The 21,150-nt window shown below is 43.9% G+C and overlaps 1 protein-coding gene across 3 annotated transcripts in view; it reads right to left on the bottom strand.

The window, feature by feature from the left end:
* FNDC3B (fibronectin type III domain containing 3B) overlaps nt 1-21,150 on the bottom strand; it is a 796,261-nt gene that overhangs the window by 183,555 nt on the left and 591,556 nt on the right. For all 3 annotated transcript variants that reach the window (XM_069618738.1, XM_069618739.1, XM_069618740.1), the window contains one exon: nt 2,990-3,043. In XM_069618738.1, the coding sequence (XP_069474839.1) occupies nt 2,990-3,043 (54 nt within the window). The remainder of the gene's footprint in view (nt 1-2,989; nt 3,044-21,150) is intronic.

Genomic DNA, 21,150 nt, shown 5'->3' on the forward strand with positions numbered 1-21,150 from the left:
AAAGGCCTCCTGTCATCCTCCCTTGTGCCCCTTAGAAGTGTGGTATACCTTGCTGCATGCCTCATCAAGGGTCTACGCAGATCGGGCCACATCACCCCGGCCCTCATCAGCCTTCACTGGCTCCCACAGCATGCACAAATCGGCAAAATAATTGCTGCATCATCTATAAGGCAGTTGCGCTCAAGTTACCCAGAAACGCAGCATATCTGGTGGACATTGCACCGCAAGAAGCAAGGACACATGCAGACTTGAAAGATGCCGCTGCAAAAAGGAAAGGACAAGAAAACAAGCCTTCTCTGCCTATGCCTCAAGACTATGGAACTCCTTCCCATCAGCATCAGACTCGCCCCCCATGCTCCTAAAATTCAGAAAAGAACTCAAGGCCCACCTCTTCAAGCAGTCTCTCCTCCTTTACACCTAAGCCATCAGGTCGCCCTTCGCACCACCTGATTCCTAGACGTCATCTGCCCGTCTCCTGCCCAACACCCTGTACAGCTGTACACCTCCTCTGTGCCAATCTGTATCCAACCCCGACTGCATATATGTTCTGTTGTATACCTCTGCAAAGCACTCCCTTGTGCATCTGTATTGTTGTATACCTCTGCAAAGCACTCTTTCGCATCTCCAAGCTAGGGCTGGGCTCAATAAATACCATAATAATAATAATAATAATAAAAGAGAGGGAAAGCGAGAGAGGGCGCGAGGGAGAGCAAGAGGGAGAAATGGAGAGAGAGAGAGAGACCAGTAAGATAAAACCTAGGAGGAGAGTAGAGCGAAAGAGGGATAGTAGATGAGGAGTCCGGAGAGGAGGAAAAGGTGTGAGAGGGCCATTGAACAGAAAGTGATTGACCGTGGCAATGCAAAGTAGCACAACTGGACTTGTCTATCTGCAAGAGGCCAGTGGTAGAAGTGCAGATTGTTTTGTCTTATAAGATATACTCCCTTCTTCCCCCTAAAATGGACTCCCTTCTAAGATCTCCTAGCACCTTACACTACAGACACAAATGAACCACAGACGTTGCCTGAGGCCTAGCTGTAAGCACATATACACAAATCGAGCTATGACCAAGTTTTTCTCTTTAGCCCTATCACACTCTCTCCCAACAGCGACTAACTAGAGTCTAATCACTGCAATCTATCATATTTTAGGCACTTCGCTATGGACAACATACTCCCAACTCTCTTTGTCAAACCCACAGAAAACAGACTGGTGGTGGGTACTTCCAACCTACACCCATCAACATCACAGGTGTAGCATCTGCCTCTCCCACTGTCCTACTTATGACCCCTCTCCCTTTCTTGTGCCTCTCGCACTGCCCCAGTCATGTCCCTATCCCTTTTTTCCTTATAGAGCCACATGCAGTGAGGGCCCCAAAAGTGGCATAAAGGTACTATACAAGACCACTTACATTACTTTACAGCTTTTGATCAGCCACGGGCCCTGAGCAAAGACACCCATTGCAATGACAACCTCTGATGGCTGTGCCAGCCCTGAAAGCTCTATAATAAAATACAAAGTTTTGCTGCTCCTGGCATATGCATTTGTAAAGGAACATCCATTTATCATATCTGGACATGGGTGGTATAGTGATTATAATATATCTGTAGCATGAACTAAAACATGCTGTCGCGTTCTAACCGAAGACGCAGGAGTTGATGGTCGGACGAAAAATACATGTTCTACTGGCAATATGTGCCGATTGGTGCTCAGATCGAGGAGGGCCTTTGTATTAGCCACAGTCCTCCCCTGCTGACACACAGCTAAAGATTGGCGACAGTAGAGTGGAAATGGTGGACTCAAGAAGGAAGACCTGTCTGTCAATGTATCTATAGGAGTTACAAAAAAAGCAACATGCATTTCAGTGCTCTTGCTGGCTCTAGCCCATGCAGGCAAATGATAGAGAATACGCCAAATGTTTTACTTCAAGAAAATGTTTTCATTAATCGCATGTTGGAAGATTCAAATTGGTGGCAGTCCCCCTGAAGAAGGTTCTCAACCACAAGAACAGAAACATGTTGGGGTGATAGGGAGCAGTTGGATATGATGTGTGCATACTGCTCAATCAGTCAGCATTTTAATTAGTTGCATTTAATGGATTTGGTTACATTTAGACACATTGTCACTGGGTGAGGTGATGGGTACTGATTTGGAGCTCTGATTTTATTGACTAATTATGCAATGTGGGGCATTCAGATAAAAGCGAAACACTGTGAACAATGCAATAAGTAAAAAGAAACCCGAGTTATTCATAAAAGAAATATACAATAATTAAGATATATGTTTTGATATACATTCTTTAGACTCATGTACTACTTTTGTCAATTTATTTACTGTATAGTAACCTCAGCTTTATTGCAAATGGCTGAGGGGATTTTTGTGTACATATAATTTGTTAGTACCCAGACTTAAACCCCTACGTTTTACGGGTCCCTCATTAGTCGGAGGACCAACACAGCTGAATTCCTTTTCATTAAAACAAGGGATTCTCATTCTTATACTAAGTACTCTAATTTAAGGACATGATTTTAAAACACAAATTACTCTTTACATTTAAGGAATGTGGAAGAGCAATAAATAAATGAATGACTCGCATTTTTCCTAGGGATCTTAATCAAAGAAATATCCAAAAGATTAAATGAATTCAAGAAGAAAATATTAACAAATTAACCAGTATTGGATATAAAGTCTAATTTATTCCGATCCAAAATGCTGATCACATAATTATTGACAATGAACTCATCTAGAACACTGTGCACCGGAGGGGCTGCTTTTCCTTAGGATTTTTATTTTTTGTAAAAGGAAGGATGTTCCAAAATCCCAAATCAGCCTCACGTGTTTTTGAAACCCCTGATATGTTTTTCACGTCAGCTACAGGAACCTTTGGTGTAGACAAATACCACTATGCCAATATATTTCCAATATATTTCAATGATCAGCCATAACAAATATAACATCTGTCAATATGAAGAAAAATATAAAGTGACTTACCTCATCCCACTCTACTAGATAGCCAGTGATTTTTGAACCATTGTCTACCGGTGCCTGGAAAAATGTAAAAGAGATGTCAAAACTAATCTGAACTTGGCAAAGTAAAGTATTTGAGCTCAAATTTGAAACTTGATAAGAAATAAAATCATGGCTAATTTTCCTTTGTAGTTGAGGACCACCTTCACTTGGTAGATTGTCATGTTTAATAATGCATGAAAGCAAAAACGAACAGGACTAATTAATGACTAAATGTCAGTCAAAATCTTAATTTTGGATTGTAACAATCCTTAAAAGCATACAACAAATACATTAAACATACAAAATAAAAAGACCTCTCAAATAAAAACCAGCACTCTAAACCAGCATCCCGTATTAGGAAAGTACAGATCATGAGCTTTGTTCTAACAGGTTTCTGGCTCACGAACAGAAAAGGAATAAAGGTTCAACAATTTTGGACGACTAAAACTGTATGACTTGCATAATTCCAAAGAATGTTCTATGTCTTCATAAGCCTGTGCTTTCTTTTCAAAAGCAGCAGCTGCAAAAAAGCAACTGCAGAATCAGACTGAGATAACAGATGGATTAATGCAGCTCTGCAATCTCGAATTTTATACTTCTCCCAAACTTGTGCTAATGTTCTCCAGCTAATATATTTGTAAAAGGCCCAAAATGTAAAGTGCACAGGTGAATGGCAATCCAGCCTTTCTTTCTCCTGGCCCATTACTCGCCACTTGCTGAATTGTGGTCAAATTAGCAAAAACCCAAACCTAAACCGTAGAGACCTGTGGTTCTGTTTGTTGGTACCACAGGCAACTAAGAATCATATGTTATTCCTTGGTATGAACTCCTGCTCTGTTCTTAAGTTACCAAGAAACAAAGATCAGATATGATCCTTAGCAACCAAGTGAACACACCAGCATATGAAAACCAATCCTCCAAAGCTATAGATCGCAAATATAACCTTATGGAATTCAGCCATGATGTTCTATTTTTAAAAGAACTATTACAAACATTCTCGAGCAACTCTTCGGTTAACACAGCTTCAGACATTCTCCGTAGAGTTCCCCAATACAACAGTGGCTGCACAGATATCAAGTCTCTTAAAATGACATTCTCACTTCTGTATGCACATTAGATGTTGTAGCATTAGATGGAAGTCTCAGAATCATGCACAAACATATATGTTGTGCTACGTGTAACTTGTAGGACTCTGCACGCCCCCACATGGCTGCACCATACACCCCTATTGCTACTGATTTTTTCATAACAATCCTTTAGTAATGACACAGTAGCATAGTTATATTTTTAGAAAGTGAAGAACTGCCCATGAACCAGGGTATTTTTTACTTTTGGCTGTTAGATGGCACCAAATAAGCCCAAACTATTGATTGGCAGGAAAGCTAGGAGGGAGATGGGATCCGAGGAGGGACACAAAGCTTGTAGTTGTTGTTTGGTTATTTATTCATCCATTGACTGCCCAGAGTCATACCAATCCCTACGGCCATTAACATCCACTTCCTGCCCCACTCCACCCAAATTACATCCTCCTGGGATCTTTTTCAGCTAACGCTATCAAGCAGTAAAATACAGCTTTGTGCACGAAGTGGCTGTCTGTGTTATTTCAAAGAAGTCCTCTGAGAGATAATGGCTTACCCAGAGCTGTAAATGAGCTACTGGTGTAATACAATCAGCTTAACTAAACGTACCTTTAGCCACTTGAGTCATAAGCAGTATGCATGTCCTTCAATGAAGTCCTGTTAAAAATAAGCATTGGCAAAGCCAAGCGTTTTGCTTTTTGTGTGACCAAGGAATATGCATTTGCCATTGCACTGCTATTATATACCCAGGGACACACGTTTCACAGCTGCTATCATGAATCGCCAGTTAGTACTATTATGGCAGAGCCTGGTAATTGCCTATCCTATGCATACACACAAGCCAAAACTGTTGGTATTGCTAATGCATGTTCCTGCTTGATTACACACGCGATCGTCCCACGTGAGCATGGATTTAAAAGATACCCAGTTATTTGAACATAGCGCAGATTTCCAATCTGTTATGTTCCAGGTACATTGGATTCAACATTACTTTACTTCAAACTTTGTTATCATTTACTACGAGGCCCTTTATTTGCCATGGATGATAAACTTGCCTTCGAAAGGTTCGTTCAGGGCTGCTGGGGTACGAGCTAGCAGAAGAGCATTGTGTGCATATCTTAATACTGACAGTGCTGGAAATGAAAATGATTAACTGTGGGATTCCCACCAGCGACAATGGAGCTTACTTGGCAAACGCGGGAGATTTTTCTAAGATCCCCATAAGCAAACATTATCATTTCAGGAGATTAAGTAATTATGAACATCTTGAAAATAACCCAAAAGATGAGGAGTGTTCCCTATAATGTTGCAAGCAAATTAAAAGGTGCACACATTTTAAACCTGCTTAAATATTTTCTGCAGCGTGCAATTCTAGCAAGCATATTCACATATATTCTGACCAGATGTTCAAGTGGTCTAGTGGGTAAGCCTCTCGGCCTTCGTCCGGATGCCATGTGTTCAAATCCCGTCTTTGGCAACAAAAGCAAATTAAAAACATTAAACCACTTGAAGGGCAAGTACATGGTTTTCCCCAATCTGAAATCTGGGGGGACATATTTTGCCAAATCTTGGATTTTGTGAAAAGCAGGCCCAATGACCAATGCTGAATACTGGGATTTGCCTTCCACCAGGTAGTCATACGGGGAATATTGGTATCCAGTGGTAAAGTCGCCTGAGAAAAGGTTGCCATTTCCCAACATGTGCACTCCCACAACAATCAAGCACTTTTCCCAAATATTCTTGGACTGGAGTTGGAATAGAAAATCGTACCCGTCCTAGAATATGTGGGGCAAGGGTCTTAGGGGTGCAAGGAAAACATTCTTCCTGTCGACATTTGCACACAGAAACAATTTTATATAAGGTGAAAACAATTGGCACCAGGACACAATCCTGGCACACACACGTTTCCACTCGTAATTGTTCAGACTTCTCTGTCTCTGCTACTCTAACCCTTGTACTTGGCTTTAAGCCCAGGGACCACATCCCTCCAGCCCGGACATCTCTCCACTGGCTCCCGGTGGCTGCAAGGATCAAATTCAAGGCCCTCTGCATCGTCCACAAGGCTTGCTGGGGCCTGGGACTGTGCTGCATCCAACTTCCTCTCCGTAAATACTTCACTGCTAGAGTCCTTCGGTCAGCTAGCACTAATTCTCTGCAGGTCAGACGTTTCTCCAAGCAGAGAGTGGGGGGGGTAAATCTCTTTCTTCGGCAGGAACCTCCCTCTGGAATGGCCTCCCCAACCCTCGCCGACTTGAGCCGGATCTCCTTAAGTTCCAGAAGCTTCTCAAGACCTTCCTTTTTTCCTCCTCCTTCGATTTTCCCCTTCATGGCTAAAGCCCCTCTGCTGCTGCGACTGGCTGCCTGGCCCCTTCTGAGTCATACAGGGGGCAGGCCCTCCGTCGACCAGTCTGCCTCAACACACCCTTCCAGCACTTGCCTTTGGGCACCCTTCCCTGACTAGACTGCGGAGTAGGGATGTAACGGTATAACGGTATACCGTTAAAGATACCGTGAACAACTTAATTGAACAATAACAATCACCACGTTGTTTATACCGGTATACCGTTGATACCGTCAAGTGTGCTTTTCAATCTGATTTGAAAAGGCTGCAGTAAGCAAGTGCTGCACAGACTTGGTCTTGCACTGCAGCCTTTTCAAACCACTCAGCCAACAGGAGCAGAAATCTATCGATTCAGCCTGGCCCGGCATCATGTGCCATTAGTTCAGTAAGTTAAGGTCCTACAGCACTAAGCAAACACACATTGGAACAGCTCTTGCTTTGGCTGTGCAAATTGTAAAACAAAAATGGACGGCCAGTGAAGTCATGCATATCTAATTACTCTCCCCAAGGTTTAGATTCAAGGTACTTAAGTTTCTCATGGTCATGGATCGGATAGCCACCCAGTTCTGTTTTAGCTTAGAATTCTGGGATTTGTAGTTTTCCCACCAATTTGAAAGATGGGGTACTACACATCCCAGAAATTCAAAGGTGGGAATGAACTGGATGCCCTTCTGATGCATGTCCACAAACAACTTTAGCTCTGTAGACCAGGCATTGACTGGCCTTTAGGGCAATATGCCCATGGCTGAACCAAATAAACAAAATGCTTGTGTGGGCCAGTTCTTTGGGTCAAAGTGGGGCACTTCTTGGGCCAAAGTGGGCCAGTTTGATGAGTGACTTCACTATGCGGCTAATAGTTTTGACCACTGTTGCTGAATAAATATTCTTTTAAATGTACAATTTGCATCACATTTTATCAAGAATCTCCCCCTTAATTACTATTCAAATAGTGTTCCAAAAGGAATGAATTCCCATTTGCAACTGTGTGCCACTTTTATGTTGGTGCCACAGACAATTTTATGCCCCAGTTCGACCCTGCTGTAGACTGTGTGAACACTGGGCCTATCAGTGCTTTCTGCTAGTAAATAAACTGCGCCCCCCACTGTCCTCTGAAGATTTGCACATTGGCACTAGAGTTGTTGCTTCGCTTGATCCTTCACCCACCTGCCTACTGCATATGGCACTGGACTCAAGCAGGCAGGACAGATTCTACATTCAATTTGAAGTATCTAGAGCAATGGGGGTGAAATATTTTTTAGGTCTATTCTCAATTTGTGACACCACGCATGAAAGCATTCCTCCCTCTGAACTCGCATCAAAAGGGTCCTAATGAACTCAGACCTGGGGAAAACGGTAATGATGGGACTGTGGTGAGGTGGAGGTCTATGCCATATGTGTGCTGATATGCATTTGAACTTTGTCATTTTCATAGTTTTTTGTTTTTTTGCCACTATCTTAAAGAAGGTAAAAGAACATGTATTGCAAGAATCAAGAATGAAATCAACCGCGCCTACTGAACGCTGCCCTTTTAGGATTATATGGTCAGTGGTGACTCCGACATCAGACCTTCATAATACACCAGGCAGATGGTAAACAAACTATAGTGATTATATCACTATGCAACCTTTCGGTGTGTCCGTGCTGGCTATGACATTTTGACAAAAGAAACACAATGACAGGGGCTTTCAGACCGCATACGAGTGACTTTTCTCCCTTTTAATGGGATAAAGAGTTGCCAAAACAAATTTTGTCGCAGCAAGGGATCATGATGGCCAGGCCATGTGGTTCCAAAAAAATGCAAGTCGATGCAAATTTTCAAACCGATGACCTGTGACTGAGCAGCAAGCTCAATTCTCAAAATGTGCCTTATAACACTTCTACTAGTCACTCTTTCATTCAAAGCGATCAACGAGTGAGCGCCATGAAAGACCAATTCTGCAGCCGCCTTAGATTCCTGGAGGATCAGCTAAATATGTGTAGAGACAAGTTTCAAAATGCTACCTTGCTACAGCTGGAAAATCCTGCCTGCGTATTCGTAAGATAAAGAGCATTGACTTAATGGTAAGTTAAAGAACTTCAAATGCAAAAAGGCAATGTAAAATGTTTTATTTTTTTTTGGTACAAGTAGTTTCAGTTGGAGTAGATTTTAATGCCATTCCGTAACCACATGTGCCCGACACAAAATCATTATGTTAGCAATAGGAAGAATAAATATAGTGCCAAGAAGGAAAAGGATTTACTTGGGGTTGACGGCTTTGAGGTTTATATATTTATAATGGATAATGTTTTCTAAACATATGACAATGGGGGATTTCGCTGGTTCCATCATTGAATTTACATATAATAAGTCACACCATGAAATTCACTCATCTCTGCGCGTATTCCCTGCTGCCATACCAAAGGGTAAAATGTCTGACTACTGAACACCTTTTGGCCCGCAAGTAAACTAGCTGTAAAGTAAAAAGAGAGAGAGAGAGAGAGAGAGAGAGAGAGAGAGAGAGAGGGAGAGAGAGAGAGAGAGAGAGCGCGCGCGCGCGCACACAAGCACATACTACCGTTGTCTTCCATTGATCTGTGGCATGCAGATTATCAAGATGGCAACATGTTCATCTTCACCAGTAGCCAGTGGGGGAGCTAAAAGCCTAAATGACCACTTAAGAAAAGCTATTAAGTTTGCTTTGCCAGTCGCAGCAGAGCCCCCCCCCCCCCTCCTCCTCCTCTGTCTCCACACATGTTTTTCTGTCTGGTGGAAGCAAGCGGTGGCATTTCAGTGGAAAGTATGTGTCAAAAAGCCCAATTCTGGCCCTGGGTGCCTGGTTTTGTTTGTGATGATAAATCCGACAATTTATGACCTTTTAAGAACATATTTGTTAAGATTAGTTAACTCCACCTGCTACACTGCAATAACCATGATATACCGTCATTTGGCAAGAAGGTTATCGTACCGCCATAAAACTAATACTGTGACACCCCTACTGCGGAGTCTGGTTCACACGCCTCCTCGCACTAGCTCACCCTTATCCCATCCTCCACGCACCTGCCCTCTGGGTTCCCCCCAGCACTTATCCCCCAGCATTCAACCAGCCCCTGGGGCTCCATCCCACCTGCATCCCTCCGCCCACTCCCCTTACCTTCCCCCCTGACCTAGCCCTCCCCTTCAGGACACTTCCAGTTTGCTGCACGTCCACGATCCAAATGCCACAAGGCCTAGTGATTGTGGCAATATTGCAGGTGAATCTTTCACCATGGGAGCCTCAGGGTTCCCTCACCCTTCCCTCACCCAAGTCTAGGCCTTTCAGTACTTTTAATTTCTTCCAATTTGTCGCAAGATTCCCTTGCCCAACCTTCTTGGTTGTCAATTTACTTTCACGTCAAAGACTTTCAAAACTGCATAGATTTATTCAGGCCTACGCATGATCACTTCGCAACCTTGGTTATTATAGTTCCTTGTATTCACACGTGCTCCCTTAGAACCTTGGCTTCACAAACTTCCTTGAAGTCTCACTTGTTTCATACTTTAAACATTCACTTTATTCATCAACGAACCCTTTTGTGATCACAGCTCCTTTTCCAATCAGCCTCACTCTGCGACTTGCTTCAAACATCAATTTATAACACAATTAGTTTTCCGCTCCCTTTTCTGCGGGAGATTATAGTTCACAGAGACTTTCGATAATGTTTCTTTCTGTGACATCCCATAGGCTAGGATGGTCTGTGCGGCGCTGTTGGCGGCGCCTTGCTGTGATCCGTTACGCACCTCACAAGATGGCGCCATGTATGGAGAGTAACATTGCAGGCATTCACAAGGGACTGACGGTGCTAACTCTTCCCCGGGCCTCCGAGTCTGTATTTCTGGAGTCTCTGACAGTGCAACATTGCGTTGCTACTTCAGTAGTGGTCACGCTACGTAAGTTCGCCTCCTCCTTAGGATTCAATTTACTTTTCATAAGAAATTGCAGGCTTACTATCTCACGCTTCTTACTTACTCTTTGCGGCCCCTCCTCGCTTTACGCAGCGTTCCGACACGTCTCTCCAGCTCCCCCCCTCTAGCGACTTCCCAGGGAATCCTCCAGCTGCTGGTACGTTTTCATCTTCCTTCGGGTCCCCTGCCAACCTATACACAAATAGCATGCTCAAGAGTTCTCAATCTCTTCCTTCTCACTCCGCTGTTGCCGTGGCACTCTGCACAGTTCCCCAGCCGGCCAAACTTGGTAGGCTTTCTTTCATTTCTTACATTCTCAATACAGGGGGTTCCTCTTATCTCACCCTTCCTCACATTGTAGCAAGCAAACTTCTGGGCGAACAAAGCCTCGCTCTCCTCCCAGGGAATCACATGCAATGTCACCAGCAGCTCCAGTCCCAGCCTGCATACTAAGGTTATTAATAACTACTTCCTCAAAGAAGACAGTTCTATTTAGTGCCTGGTTTCACCTATCCTTTTGAATTACAGTGCAAGAAAGAGAACCCCGCAGATTACCTCGCATGAAGTTCTGCTCTTACTCCGTTGCATAAGGAACACGTACTACAAGAACAGGGTTTTCTTCCCCTTCAGGGTTTCCCTGGAAGCCCTGTTCTTCCGGTTATTCACTAACCTAGGCATGAGGAGGGTGACCAGGTAAATTCTCCATTCTGCTACACGGCTGAGCCTACCCCAGGTTGGTGCCCTTTACTGTACAATTACTGATTGTGTGGTATCTGGCTGTGGCTTTTGACATTTTCTTTCTCGACAGGACCACTCTGTTACTTTGTATTTCCAAAACAACAATGGTATCTTTCTCTTCTCGCATCTGCTGCCAGACGCGTTGTCTTGCTTGCAACATGGTTAGCATTCGCGTCTTTACAAACTGGGCTCTCCCTTCATTCCTTGGCTTTGATAGATTGTAATATGCTCTCCTCCCCAATCGCATCCGAGGTCAGGGTCTCTCCCCTTTCTTCTTAGACCTTCTCTGGCCTTTCTGTCGCTCCGGGGAAATGAGTAACCTTCAGGCACATCAAAGGAAGGAAGTTTTTCGGCTTTCCACTCAACACCACTTTGGGCTTCTTGGAGATACCCTCTCCTTGCTTCCTCTCGCTCACAACATGTTAGCATCTCGGCTTTACGTTCTCTGCAGCCTGGTGTTTAACAGCCTTTGGCTCAGCTGCTCCTTCTCATACCTGCTCTCGCCTCTCTCCTAGTTCTGTGCTCCACTTATACTCTGAGTAGTTGTGAATGAGTTTCAGGTGCGGGTGATTGCGGCTGAGTTCCTGGCGCTGCCTGGCCTTATTAGTGGGACAGGGCCATTGCTTATCACCAGTGGTAATCTTCCTAGTCTCAGTCCTCCTCTTCCTCGTCTCAGTAGTTGGTACTGCAAAGAAGGGAGGGGCATTATGGGAGTTGTAATATCCCATTAAGGCAGGGGGAATGTGGGGTAAACAACTGTCCGGAAAAGGGGATACCATGTCTCACCTTCAGGTGTCTCTTTTCCCTACCCGAAGACCCCCTACACAGGTGATCCTCCCTCGCCTGTCCACCCCCCAGGGTCAGGATCCAATAGCGATGGCTCTTCCCTGGCCACCTGAATAAAGGGTCCCTGGGGAACTGAGTAGTGACCCACCCTCAGATTTTTCACAATACGCATTTCCTAGTGAACACTCGTTGCCACCACTGATCCAGAATTCAAAACTAAAAGTAAGACTCCATAACAGAACCATGAGATTAGAGTGCCTTTAAAGAACAATACAACAGAAAATACCAAAGACTGGATTCTCTGAAAATTATACCATTGTAAATACTTCTACTTGAGACTCCCCCAAAAATCAACAAATCAACTTCACCTAGTCTTAAATCAGTGAGACTTCTCATAGGGCTTAAAGCTATGGACGACATAACACTAGTTGTATAGATTATCAAACAATTATATATACACAATCCAGGACCATCCTTAAAACAGTGTACAGGAAACACTAAGCAACATGGAAGTAGGGCCGGAAATGCAAAAATGACTGTGTAACCCATCATCGCCGAAGCAGAAATCTGAGATCCTCCTCTGCAAGAAACTTCATTCCATCATGGTGAAAAAGTGAAAAGAAAATAAGATTGGGTCTAGATTGTTGTCAACATAAGGGCTTCAATTCTGGAACATACTCCCCTTAGATCTAATAAAAACATTGAGGACATTCCCAACTTCAACCATCACACATTCACATCCCCCCTACAGTTCTTCCACTCTCTCTCGATCTTCATATCTTTCTCACGCACCTTTTACACCCTCCTCCTCATACTACACTACATTCAACTGGTACTACATTCTCTGACCACCAATATCTCATCGTCAGTCTCTCCCTGTATTCCAACAGCCTCTGCCACTTACTTATCCACCTGGTACACCCTCCTCACTGGTGCCTTGGTCCAGCTCTTCTGCTTTCAATCTCAACCGAACACCTTTCAATCTCCTCTGTGCTGGCTGGGTTTTTAAGCCTAGACTTCCCTCTTCCAACACTCTTCCAGGCTCCCATTGGTAACTGTGGTCACATGCCCCACTTGAACAATCTCTGGCTATCTTTCGCCAGGGGCTGTCTCACCCAGGTGGAAAGATTGATAAATCCCCCATAGCACCACCCCCTTTTCAATCTCCATGGGCAGGGTAGCAGTCAGGTGTTCATGCTGCTGGGTTTCCTCATTGCTTTCATGTGTTGGAGAGATGTGTTTCAAATTTGGTTAGTTGAGGATTTTTGTGTCTCAACTGCTACCCTATACTCCCCTCACTATGCAATTTTATTTTTGTGTGTCCCAGCATTCCCTTGCGGTCTGTCTTGGGTTGGGAGGTGTGTGTTGGGTTTCTCATCTCTGTCAGGACAAATCCCAGTCCATTCCATTTCTGTTATCTATTCTATTCCCCTGGTTCTGATATTGGTTTTCAGGGTTGCACCCAGGTGCATTCAGGGAGTTGTGGTTCTGAGATGGACAAAAGAGGATTCTGGCCAGAAGAGAGGTTGGTGCATTGTGGAATAGACAGTGGTACCAGAAGTCACACACAATGCATACTCAGGAAGGGCAAGGACTGAGGCCCCTCCAACTCCTGCACCACGCCTCTCGGGTAGGACTGGCTCTGGCATACACTCTGATAGACTGTCTACCCCAGGTATGGCGAGGCCTGCGTTTCCCTCATCAGAATCAGCATCTTGCAGGGTCCTGACCCTGTCACATACATTAGTGCTCATAGAGATCCCTCTGTATGCATGAACAGTCCCGGTATGTGAATTATCATATCCTCAGCATCCACTCCTCTGCAATATCTGGAGCATCCATTTCTAACATAACCCTTCTCCACATGATCTCTTAATTGCATTCTAGCATTATATTGAAAACATGGAATCCTTGATTTGTGTAGATGTGCAGAAAGGTTGCATCTGTACCATACTTAGAGGACTGAGGCTTTGCAATGCTAATCAGCCTCCAAACACCAATGGAACACCACATCTTGGCCAGTTGGCATTCGTTGGAAGCGAGGAAAGGGAATAGCCAATTTATAATTCTGTTCTGAAGCCACACACACCTCCATGATAAATAATAATAATAATAATAATAATAATAATTATAATAATAATAATAATAATAATAATAAAAAAGTGATTGTGCCAGGATGCTTAAATTGCTTTACAGGTCTTGCTCACATATTTTTACAAAGCCACTCTTTAATCTGCTGCAATTTGATCTCCTCCCAAAGTAGTTACCATTTTATATTTGAATATATACAGAAAAAGTACAACTAAAGATGGTTGAGTGCTAAACAACCAGTTCAAGATAAGCAAAGCCAGGAATTTATTTAACAGAAAGACAAAACATACGTCAGAGCCTTCCACAGTACATGTTTCTGTGCCTGTGTTTATCTGTGTAATATGCCATTCTCAAAATTCTATTTAGAATCTGGGCTCTGTAGAGAATATAGGTAACTATTGCCCAATGCATCCACCTAAAAGATAGTCCTTAACTTAGCTTGGGGCAATGCGCTGGTCTTGGAAGCAAGACAATGCAGCGCAACACAGGTTTGAATCACGATCCTGTGCTTAGAAACCACTTGCTGTTATTAAGTGCAGTAGAAAAGAACAATTATAATCCTGGATAACTACAGAAGCTGTGTGATCCATACCCCAAACCCTAAATGCATTCATGAATACTTTTTCGAGAGCCAAGGATCACTCAGAGTTAACGACTCCAGATCCAAATACTTCTAACCGCCGAAGAGCACGTTGCCAGAAACCACAAACGGGCATCTCTGATACAGGTAGACCTCCAGGGAGGGAGGATAACAAAACGAGGGAAGTTAGAAGCTGGAGATATTTATAGGGTTCCTGTATAGAACATAACTGGTCGGCTTCTTCCTTAAAGGATATTAATACTGACAAGTCATTTATACAGATGCAAAGATCTTACCCAGAAGGCAGCGTGACTCCACTGACATCTACTCCTACCCCTTCCGATCTCTTGTAATGTAGACCAGTTGGTGGTTAACAAAAATACAAGCTGCAGGATAGTCTTCCTATTATCAGGGGAAAAGGACCCTGGGGGAAATCCTACAGCCATCGGGGCCCTTGAATGTATTCGTCTCAGTTCCCAAAAAGAGGAGGCCAAAACGTATCCATATCGCAAACCGAGACAAGCGCACCATGCATTCAGCCACAGTAGTGGGACTCCCGTCTGGCACTGGCCTCAATGGATCTGGGAGTGGTGAAACGCAACAGTGCAAGCAAAGGGGAAAACAAAAGGGAAAGTCAAGTCTGCAGGGATAGGGTGGGGCAGGGAGGAAAACTTAGACAGACACATGATGCAGAGGGCACAAGGAGCACAAGATAAAAGATTGATATTGAAAGCAAGAGTATGCGATGGCGAAAGTCATGAAAAAAGGACACCCAAAACAGTCATTGCAAAAGAACAGGTATTCATGGAAACAGGCATAGCCAGCAACCAATGAGGAAACTGAGTTCTAGTCCTTTCTCTAGTTCAAGGGCCATGGACGAGAACCTTGGCTGTTGCTGAGCTACTTCTCTGAACCTGCTAATCTTGAATCTTTTGAAGATGGAAGCATTACGTACGAACATGAAAGTATATCTCGCTTTTGTTGACTTCTCCTGTGCATTTGATATGATTGATCAGGAGTTACTATGGCAAAAGTTGAGGATGTGGGGCTGCCCGGCTGGTCTGTTAAGAGGCTATTAAAGAATTGCATACGGACACTTCAATCACAATCCGTTTAGATCAAAAGGGTAACTTGTCTACCCAGATTAAGACGCACAGGGGGGTTAAACAGGGTTGCCCGCTGGCAGCTACAATTTTCAGTCTTTTTATTTCAGATATTGGTGCTGCAATAAATTCGGTGCAAGCATTTCCACCTAAGATCCATTTATCACATGTCAGTTGGATACTGTACGCGGATGACTTGGTCATCTTGGATGTAACCCCGATTTGCTTACAACGAAAACATGAGGCAGTCCAAAATTATGTGACCCTGAACAAGCTAAAAATCAATGCAGCTAAAAGTGAAATCTTGGTGTTCAATAACTTAAGTGCTTTACAACATGCAAAGGGGCCAAAGTTTGTATGGAAGCTAGGCCATGACCCTTTACTTTACGTATTTCAAAAAGTGTAAAGTACTTGGGCATGATTCTGAATTCCAGCATTTGCGATGCCCCATGGATCCTAGAGTCAAAGAGGAAATGTGGTCAATTGGCATGTCAGGCCTTACTCCTGCACAGAAGGTTCGGAAAATTCTTAATGCGACCTTTGAGAAATTTTTATGAGCAGAAGTTGTCGCCTATTCTAACGTATGGAGCAGAGAACGCCTTGGGATGCTCGCTTAATCACTGGGCATTGTTAGAGCACACGTTCTGGTCTAAAGCCTTAAGTTTACCAATCGGCATTCCGACTGCTTGTATAAGATATGATTTGGCCCTAATTTCTTTGCACGCTCGGATCAGTTGGAATTTACTGGCTCTATTTCAAAAATCACAAGCTGTTGAGGGGATTGTGAAATTTCCGAATTCTTCATGATGTCCCCTCGAATAGAACGGACATGGTCTCTGTGTGGGTAAAACGCTGTGAAGAGCTTCTACTTGAGTATGACATCAGCGTGGAAACTCTTCACTCAAATCCCACGGCAGCAAAATTGAAGATCTGGAGAGGCGATTGGGAGTCCACGTGCATTGAGAGATCTGCTGCTGGAGTGATGGTAAATTCACCCGTGGAGGCAAGAGGGTTCAATGTCCTACAAAAATATCTACAGTTGTTTCCAAATCCCAAAGCACAAAGACTCTTTATGCTGTTCCGCTTAAATGCCCTGAAAACCAAAGACCGGACCAGTACATGGGCATGTAATGTAGGCTTGAACCTTTCTTGCCGACTCTGTGACAGCGGAATTGAATCACTCAAACACATGGTGTTGTTTTACCCAAAACTGAAAGACGCGCGATCAATTCACTTGGGACGATGAAGTGAAGAACATCCTTCTTTTTGTGTGGAAGAATGGTGGATGAGAACGTGTAATTGTATCAACATGAAACTAATAATGCCTCTAACATCCTTTTTAGCTTTAACTGAAGCCAGGTTAAACACGTGTGAGCAATCGCAGTGTGATTCAAATTAAGTGGAAGCAAGATAGACAATTTATCATGGGGTGGCTGGTGGTCAGTCAAAATGTCGAAAAACAAAATGTAGAATGACAATAATGTCGAAAAATAAATGTAGAAAAAAAAATGTCGAATTCCCTCTTTTTTAATTATAAATTTATTTTGAGGTCCGGAAATAAAAAAAAAATAGGTAAAACAAAAAAAAACAAAAAAGGGGGGTGGAGGGGAACCTCCCAATTTCGAATAAAAAACGTCATAAAATAAAATTCGACATTTTTTTTTTTCGAAATTTTTTTTAGACCTTTTGACTTTCTACATTTTGACTATAAACCATTTTAAAGGTTTGAATTGAAACCAATAAAATAAAAAAAATATTAAAAAGAACTACTTTCTATTTCCTTTGCTGATGCAGCACATCATTTTGTAATGGAATTTGCCCTGGTTGTTTCTATGAAGACCCTAATAATTGACAGACCTCATCTTCCATTGTGACTATAATCTCGAAGATCTGGCAAAATGTCTCGTCTTCTCCGTTTGTTCTGCCTGAAACCTGATAAGCTTGTAATGAGAATATGCAGATTCCTTTTCCATGCGACTGCCCACTTTAGTTGTTTTCACTCTGAAAATGTGTTTTACATTTACCAATTTCTGTTTCTAGTATCAAAACTTTTAGATGGAATAACAACAGAATTCTTCAGACCGCCTTAGTTTCTATTGGAAGCCAAACTTGCCCTGTCAACAATGTCTGGCACGCATTTCATAACGTAACAGATTGGTGATCAGGCTACAAATAAATCAAAACGACTGCCAGTATTTCATAGGGTACAGAAGCTAAATAGACTGTGAACATGTTTTATGAGTATATTTCGCTTTAAGAATTCATTTACAACGTAAACAAGTTTGCCGACTGTGGAATTCTTTGGAACTGAAGCTATTGCTACATTTGGCACCAACCTACATTCAGCTTATTAATCGCTCCTAAAATATATCAATGACTTGTTGGTTGAAAATACAAACGTTTGTTCTTGCCTGTGGCTTGGAAAATTCCAAATCACTGTGAAAATATAAATGATGCAATTTCAGAAGAAAACCATTTCTGGAAACCGTATTATAGGATGTCCCAATTGATGCTTGGTTTGTATTAATGCATAGTGCATCGTTTTAAGCCTTATAGTTCATGACAATGCATTACTTACCGTAAAAGCATTTCTGATGGTTGTATCTGCTTAGATTCACATGCTGTGCATAGGTCCGACATCCAGTTGTCACTGCGGAGTATTGCATTTTGTTTTTCGTAGTCGAAAAGGGACGTCGACAAGGCGTGTCTGAAATACTATCCCTATAGTGACGTGCGTTGTACCCACAATCCCTCACGCATCGAGGTCCCTCTGTTTGTATTTTTCTGCCCTGAGGGAGCCTTCTAGACGTGAGTGAGTACAGAAAAGATAGATATAAAAGGAAGTCTATGTTCCTTCCATCCGAGCGGGGAGGAAGGGTGGGCGCATGTGAATCTAAGCAGATACAACCATCAGAAATGCTTTTACGGTAAGTAATGCATTGTCTTCTGATGTTTGTTAATTTGCTTAGAATCACATGCTGTGCATAGACTAGCGAGCAGTACCCGGAGTTGGCGGTGGGTTATGAGAAGGAACAGTAGAGAAAAGATGTCTTAATACTGCCTGTCCCACCTGGGAGTCAGATCTCGAGTGTGCATCTAGACAGTAGTGTTTTGTAAAGGTGTGCACAGAACTCCAGGTAGCCGCTTTGCAGATGGACTCAAGGGGAACATTTGCAATGAATGCTATGGACGCCCCTGTGCCTCGAGTAGAGTGTGCTCTTGGCTTAAAGGGCAGTTCTCTCTTAGCAAGAGTATAGCAGAGAGTGATGCATTGAACAATCCATCTAGAAATAGTGGACTTTGAAACTGCATCCCCCTTCTCTTCCTGCTGCCACCGAGACGAAGAACTGATTAGTCTTCCTCAGTGGTCTGGTTCTTTCCATGTAGAACATGACCGCTCTGCGCACATATAGTGTGTGCAGAGTTTTTTCTCCCAAGTTGGAAGGATTTTGAAAGAACGTTGGCAGTTCTATAGACTGGTTTACGTGGAATTTTCGATATGAATTTTGGAGCAAACCTTGGGTGTGTGCGTAGAACCACCTTATCTCTGTGAATTGTAACGAAGGGGTCTAGAACAGAAAGAGCCTTTAGTTCACTTACTCTCCTGATGGAGGTGATAGCTATTAAAAAAGCAGTCTTCAGAGTGAGGTCTTTAAGAGATGCTTTGTGCATGGGTTCGAATGGTGAGCCCATGAGTCTGGTAAGTACCACGTTAAGGTCCCATCCGGGAGCTGGGTCAGCTATCGGGGGGTGTATTCTCTTTACTCCCTCCATGAAGGCCTTTATAACAGGGATCTTCCACCACGACACCTTGACTTGGGAAGTGGTGTATGCAGAAAGTGCCGCTAGGTGGACTTTAATGGAATTGAACACTAGACCTGAATCCAATAAGTGGGTCAGGTATAGAACAATATGTGTGGGAGAGCAGTCAATCGGGTTGATGCTTTTTCCTCCGCACCAGATGACAAATCTCTTCCACTTGCTAGAATAGCAGTGGCGAGTGTTAGGTTTTCTGGCTTCCCTGAGGATGTCCATGCATCTCTGCGGGAGCTGTAGATGTCCGAATTCTATGATCTCAGGAGCCAAGCTGCTAAGTTCATGTTCTGGGGGCATGGGTGCAGGGTCCTGCCCTTGTCTTGTGACAGCATGTTGTACGGGCAGGGGAGTTTCATTGGGGGAGATAGAGACATCTCCATCAAGTGAGCGAACCATGGCTGTCGGGCCCACATTGGGGCTACCAGTATCATGGTCACTTGTTCCTGGTGCATCTTGTGCACCACCTTGTTGAGAAGGGGAGTCGGGGGAAAAGCGTAAACAAATTTCCCTGACCATTGCATCGACAGACCGTTCCCCTTGGATTGGTTCTGGGGGTACCTGGAGGCGTAACTTGGGCATTGTGAGTTCTCCAGGGTTGCAAATAGGTCTATTTCTGGGAATCCCCATTGTGTGAAGACGTCAAAGACGATGTCTTTGTGCAGTCGCCATTCGTACTCTTCGGGCAGGGGGAAATCTCTGCTGAGTTTGTCTGCAAGCAGATTGAGTTCCCCTGGTACATGTTGTGACAGTAGGAACATGTTTTGTTTGAGTGCCCACTTCCATATATTCTGGGCCAGTTTGGACAGTCCTGGAGAGTGGGTGCCCCCCTGCTTGTTGATGTAGTACATGGCTGTGGTGCTGTCTGTAAGGACCAACACAGTCTTGCCCTGTAGGTGTTCCTGGAAGGCTTTTAGTGCCTTGAACACAGCTAGTAGCTCCAGTAGATTTATGTGCTTGGATGCTACGTTCGGAGTCCACACTCCGTGAGCAGTCTGATGGGATAGGTGAGCCCCCCATCCTGTGAGGGATGCGTCTGTGGTTAGAGTGGCCTCTGCCGCGGGTGTGGCAAAGGGTTTCCCTCTTTCCAGGTTTTCCTTTGTCCACCACCGTAGCGAGAGAACCAAGGCATGCGAGACCACCACTAGATCGATCCATAGTCCGCTGGCCTGACACCACTGGCTGTTGAGCCACTCTTGCATTGGGCGCATGCGCAGGCGCGTGTGAGGTACCAAATAAATACACAACGCCATCATGCCTATCAAGCGCATTGTTTTGCGTACCGTCACCTCTCGAACGGTCACATAATGAGGGATCTGAAACAGCATGTTTTGGACCCTCTCGTTGGAGGGGAAGACGAGGCCGTCCTTTGTTTGAATTAGAGCCCCTAGGAATTGTTTGACTTCGCTGGGGTCTAGGCTGGACTTCTTTTCGTTGATGGAGAAGCCCAACTGGAACAAAAGGTCTACAGTCTTTTGAGTATTGGAGAAGCATGTTTCGTAAGAATCCCCTGTTATGAGCCAGTCGCCGAGGTAAGGGTAAACTGGGATGGACAACCTGCGCAGGTGGGCCGCTGCCACTGCCAGTACCTTCGTGAATACCCTTGGTGCTGATGCTATGCCGAAGGGTAGCACTCTGAACTGGTAGTGTTTGCCCTCTATCATGAACCGGAGGTATCTTCTGTGCGCTG

Source organism: Ambystoma mexicanum, chromosome 10 (assembly GCF_040938575.1).
Source record: "Ambystoma mexicanum isolate Mex_15411 chromosome 10, UKY_AmexF1_1, whole genome shotgun sequence".
NCBI lineage: Eukaryota > Metazoa > Chordata > Amphibia > Caudata > Ambystomatidae > Ambystoma > Ambystoma mexicanum.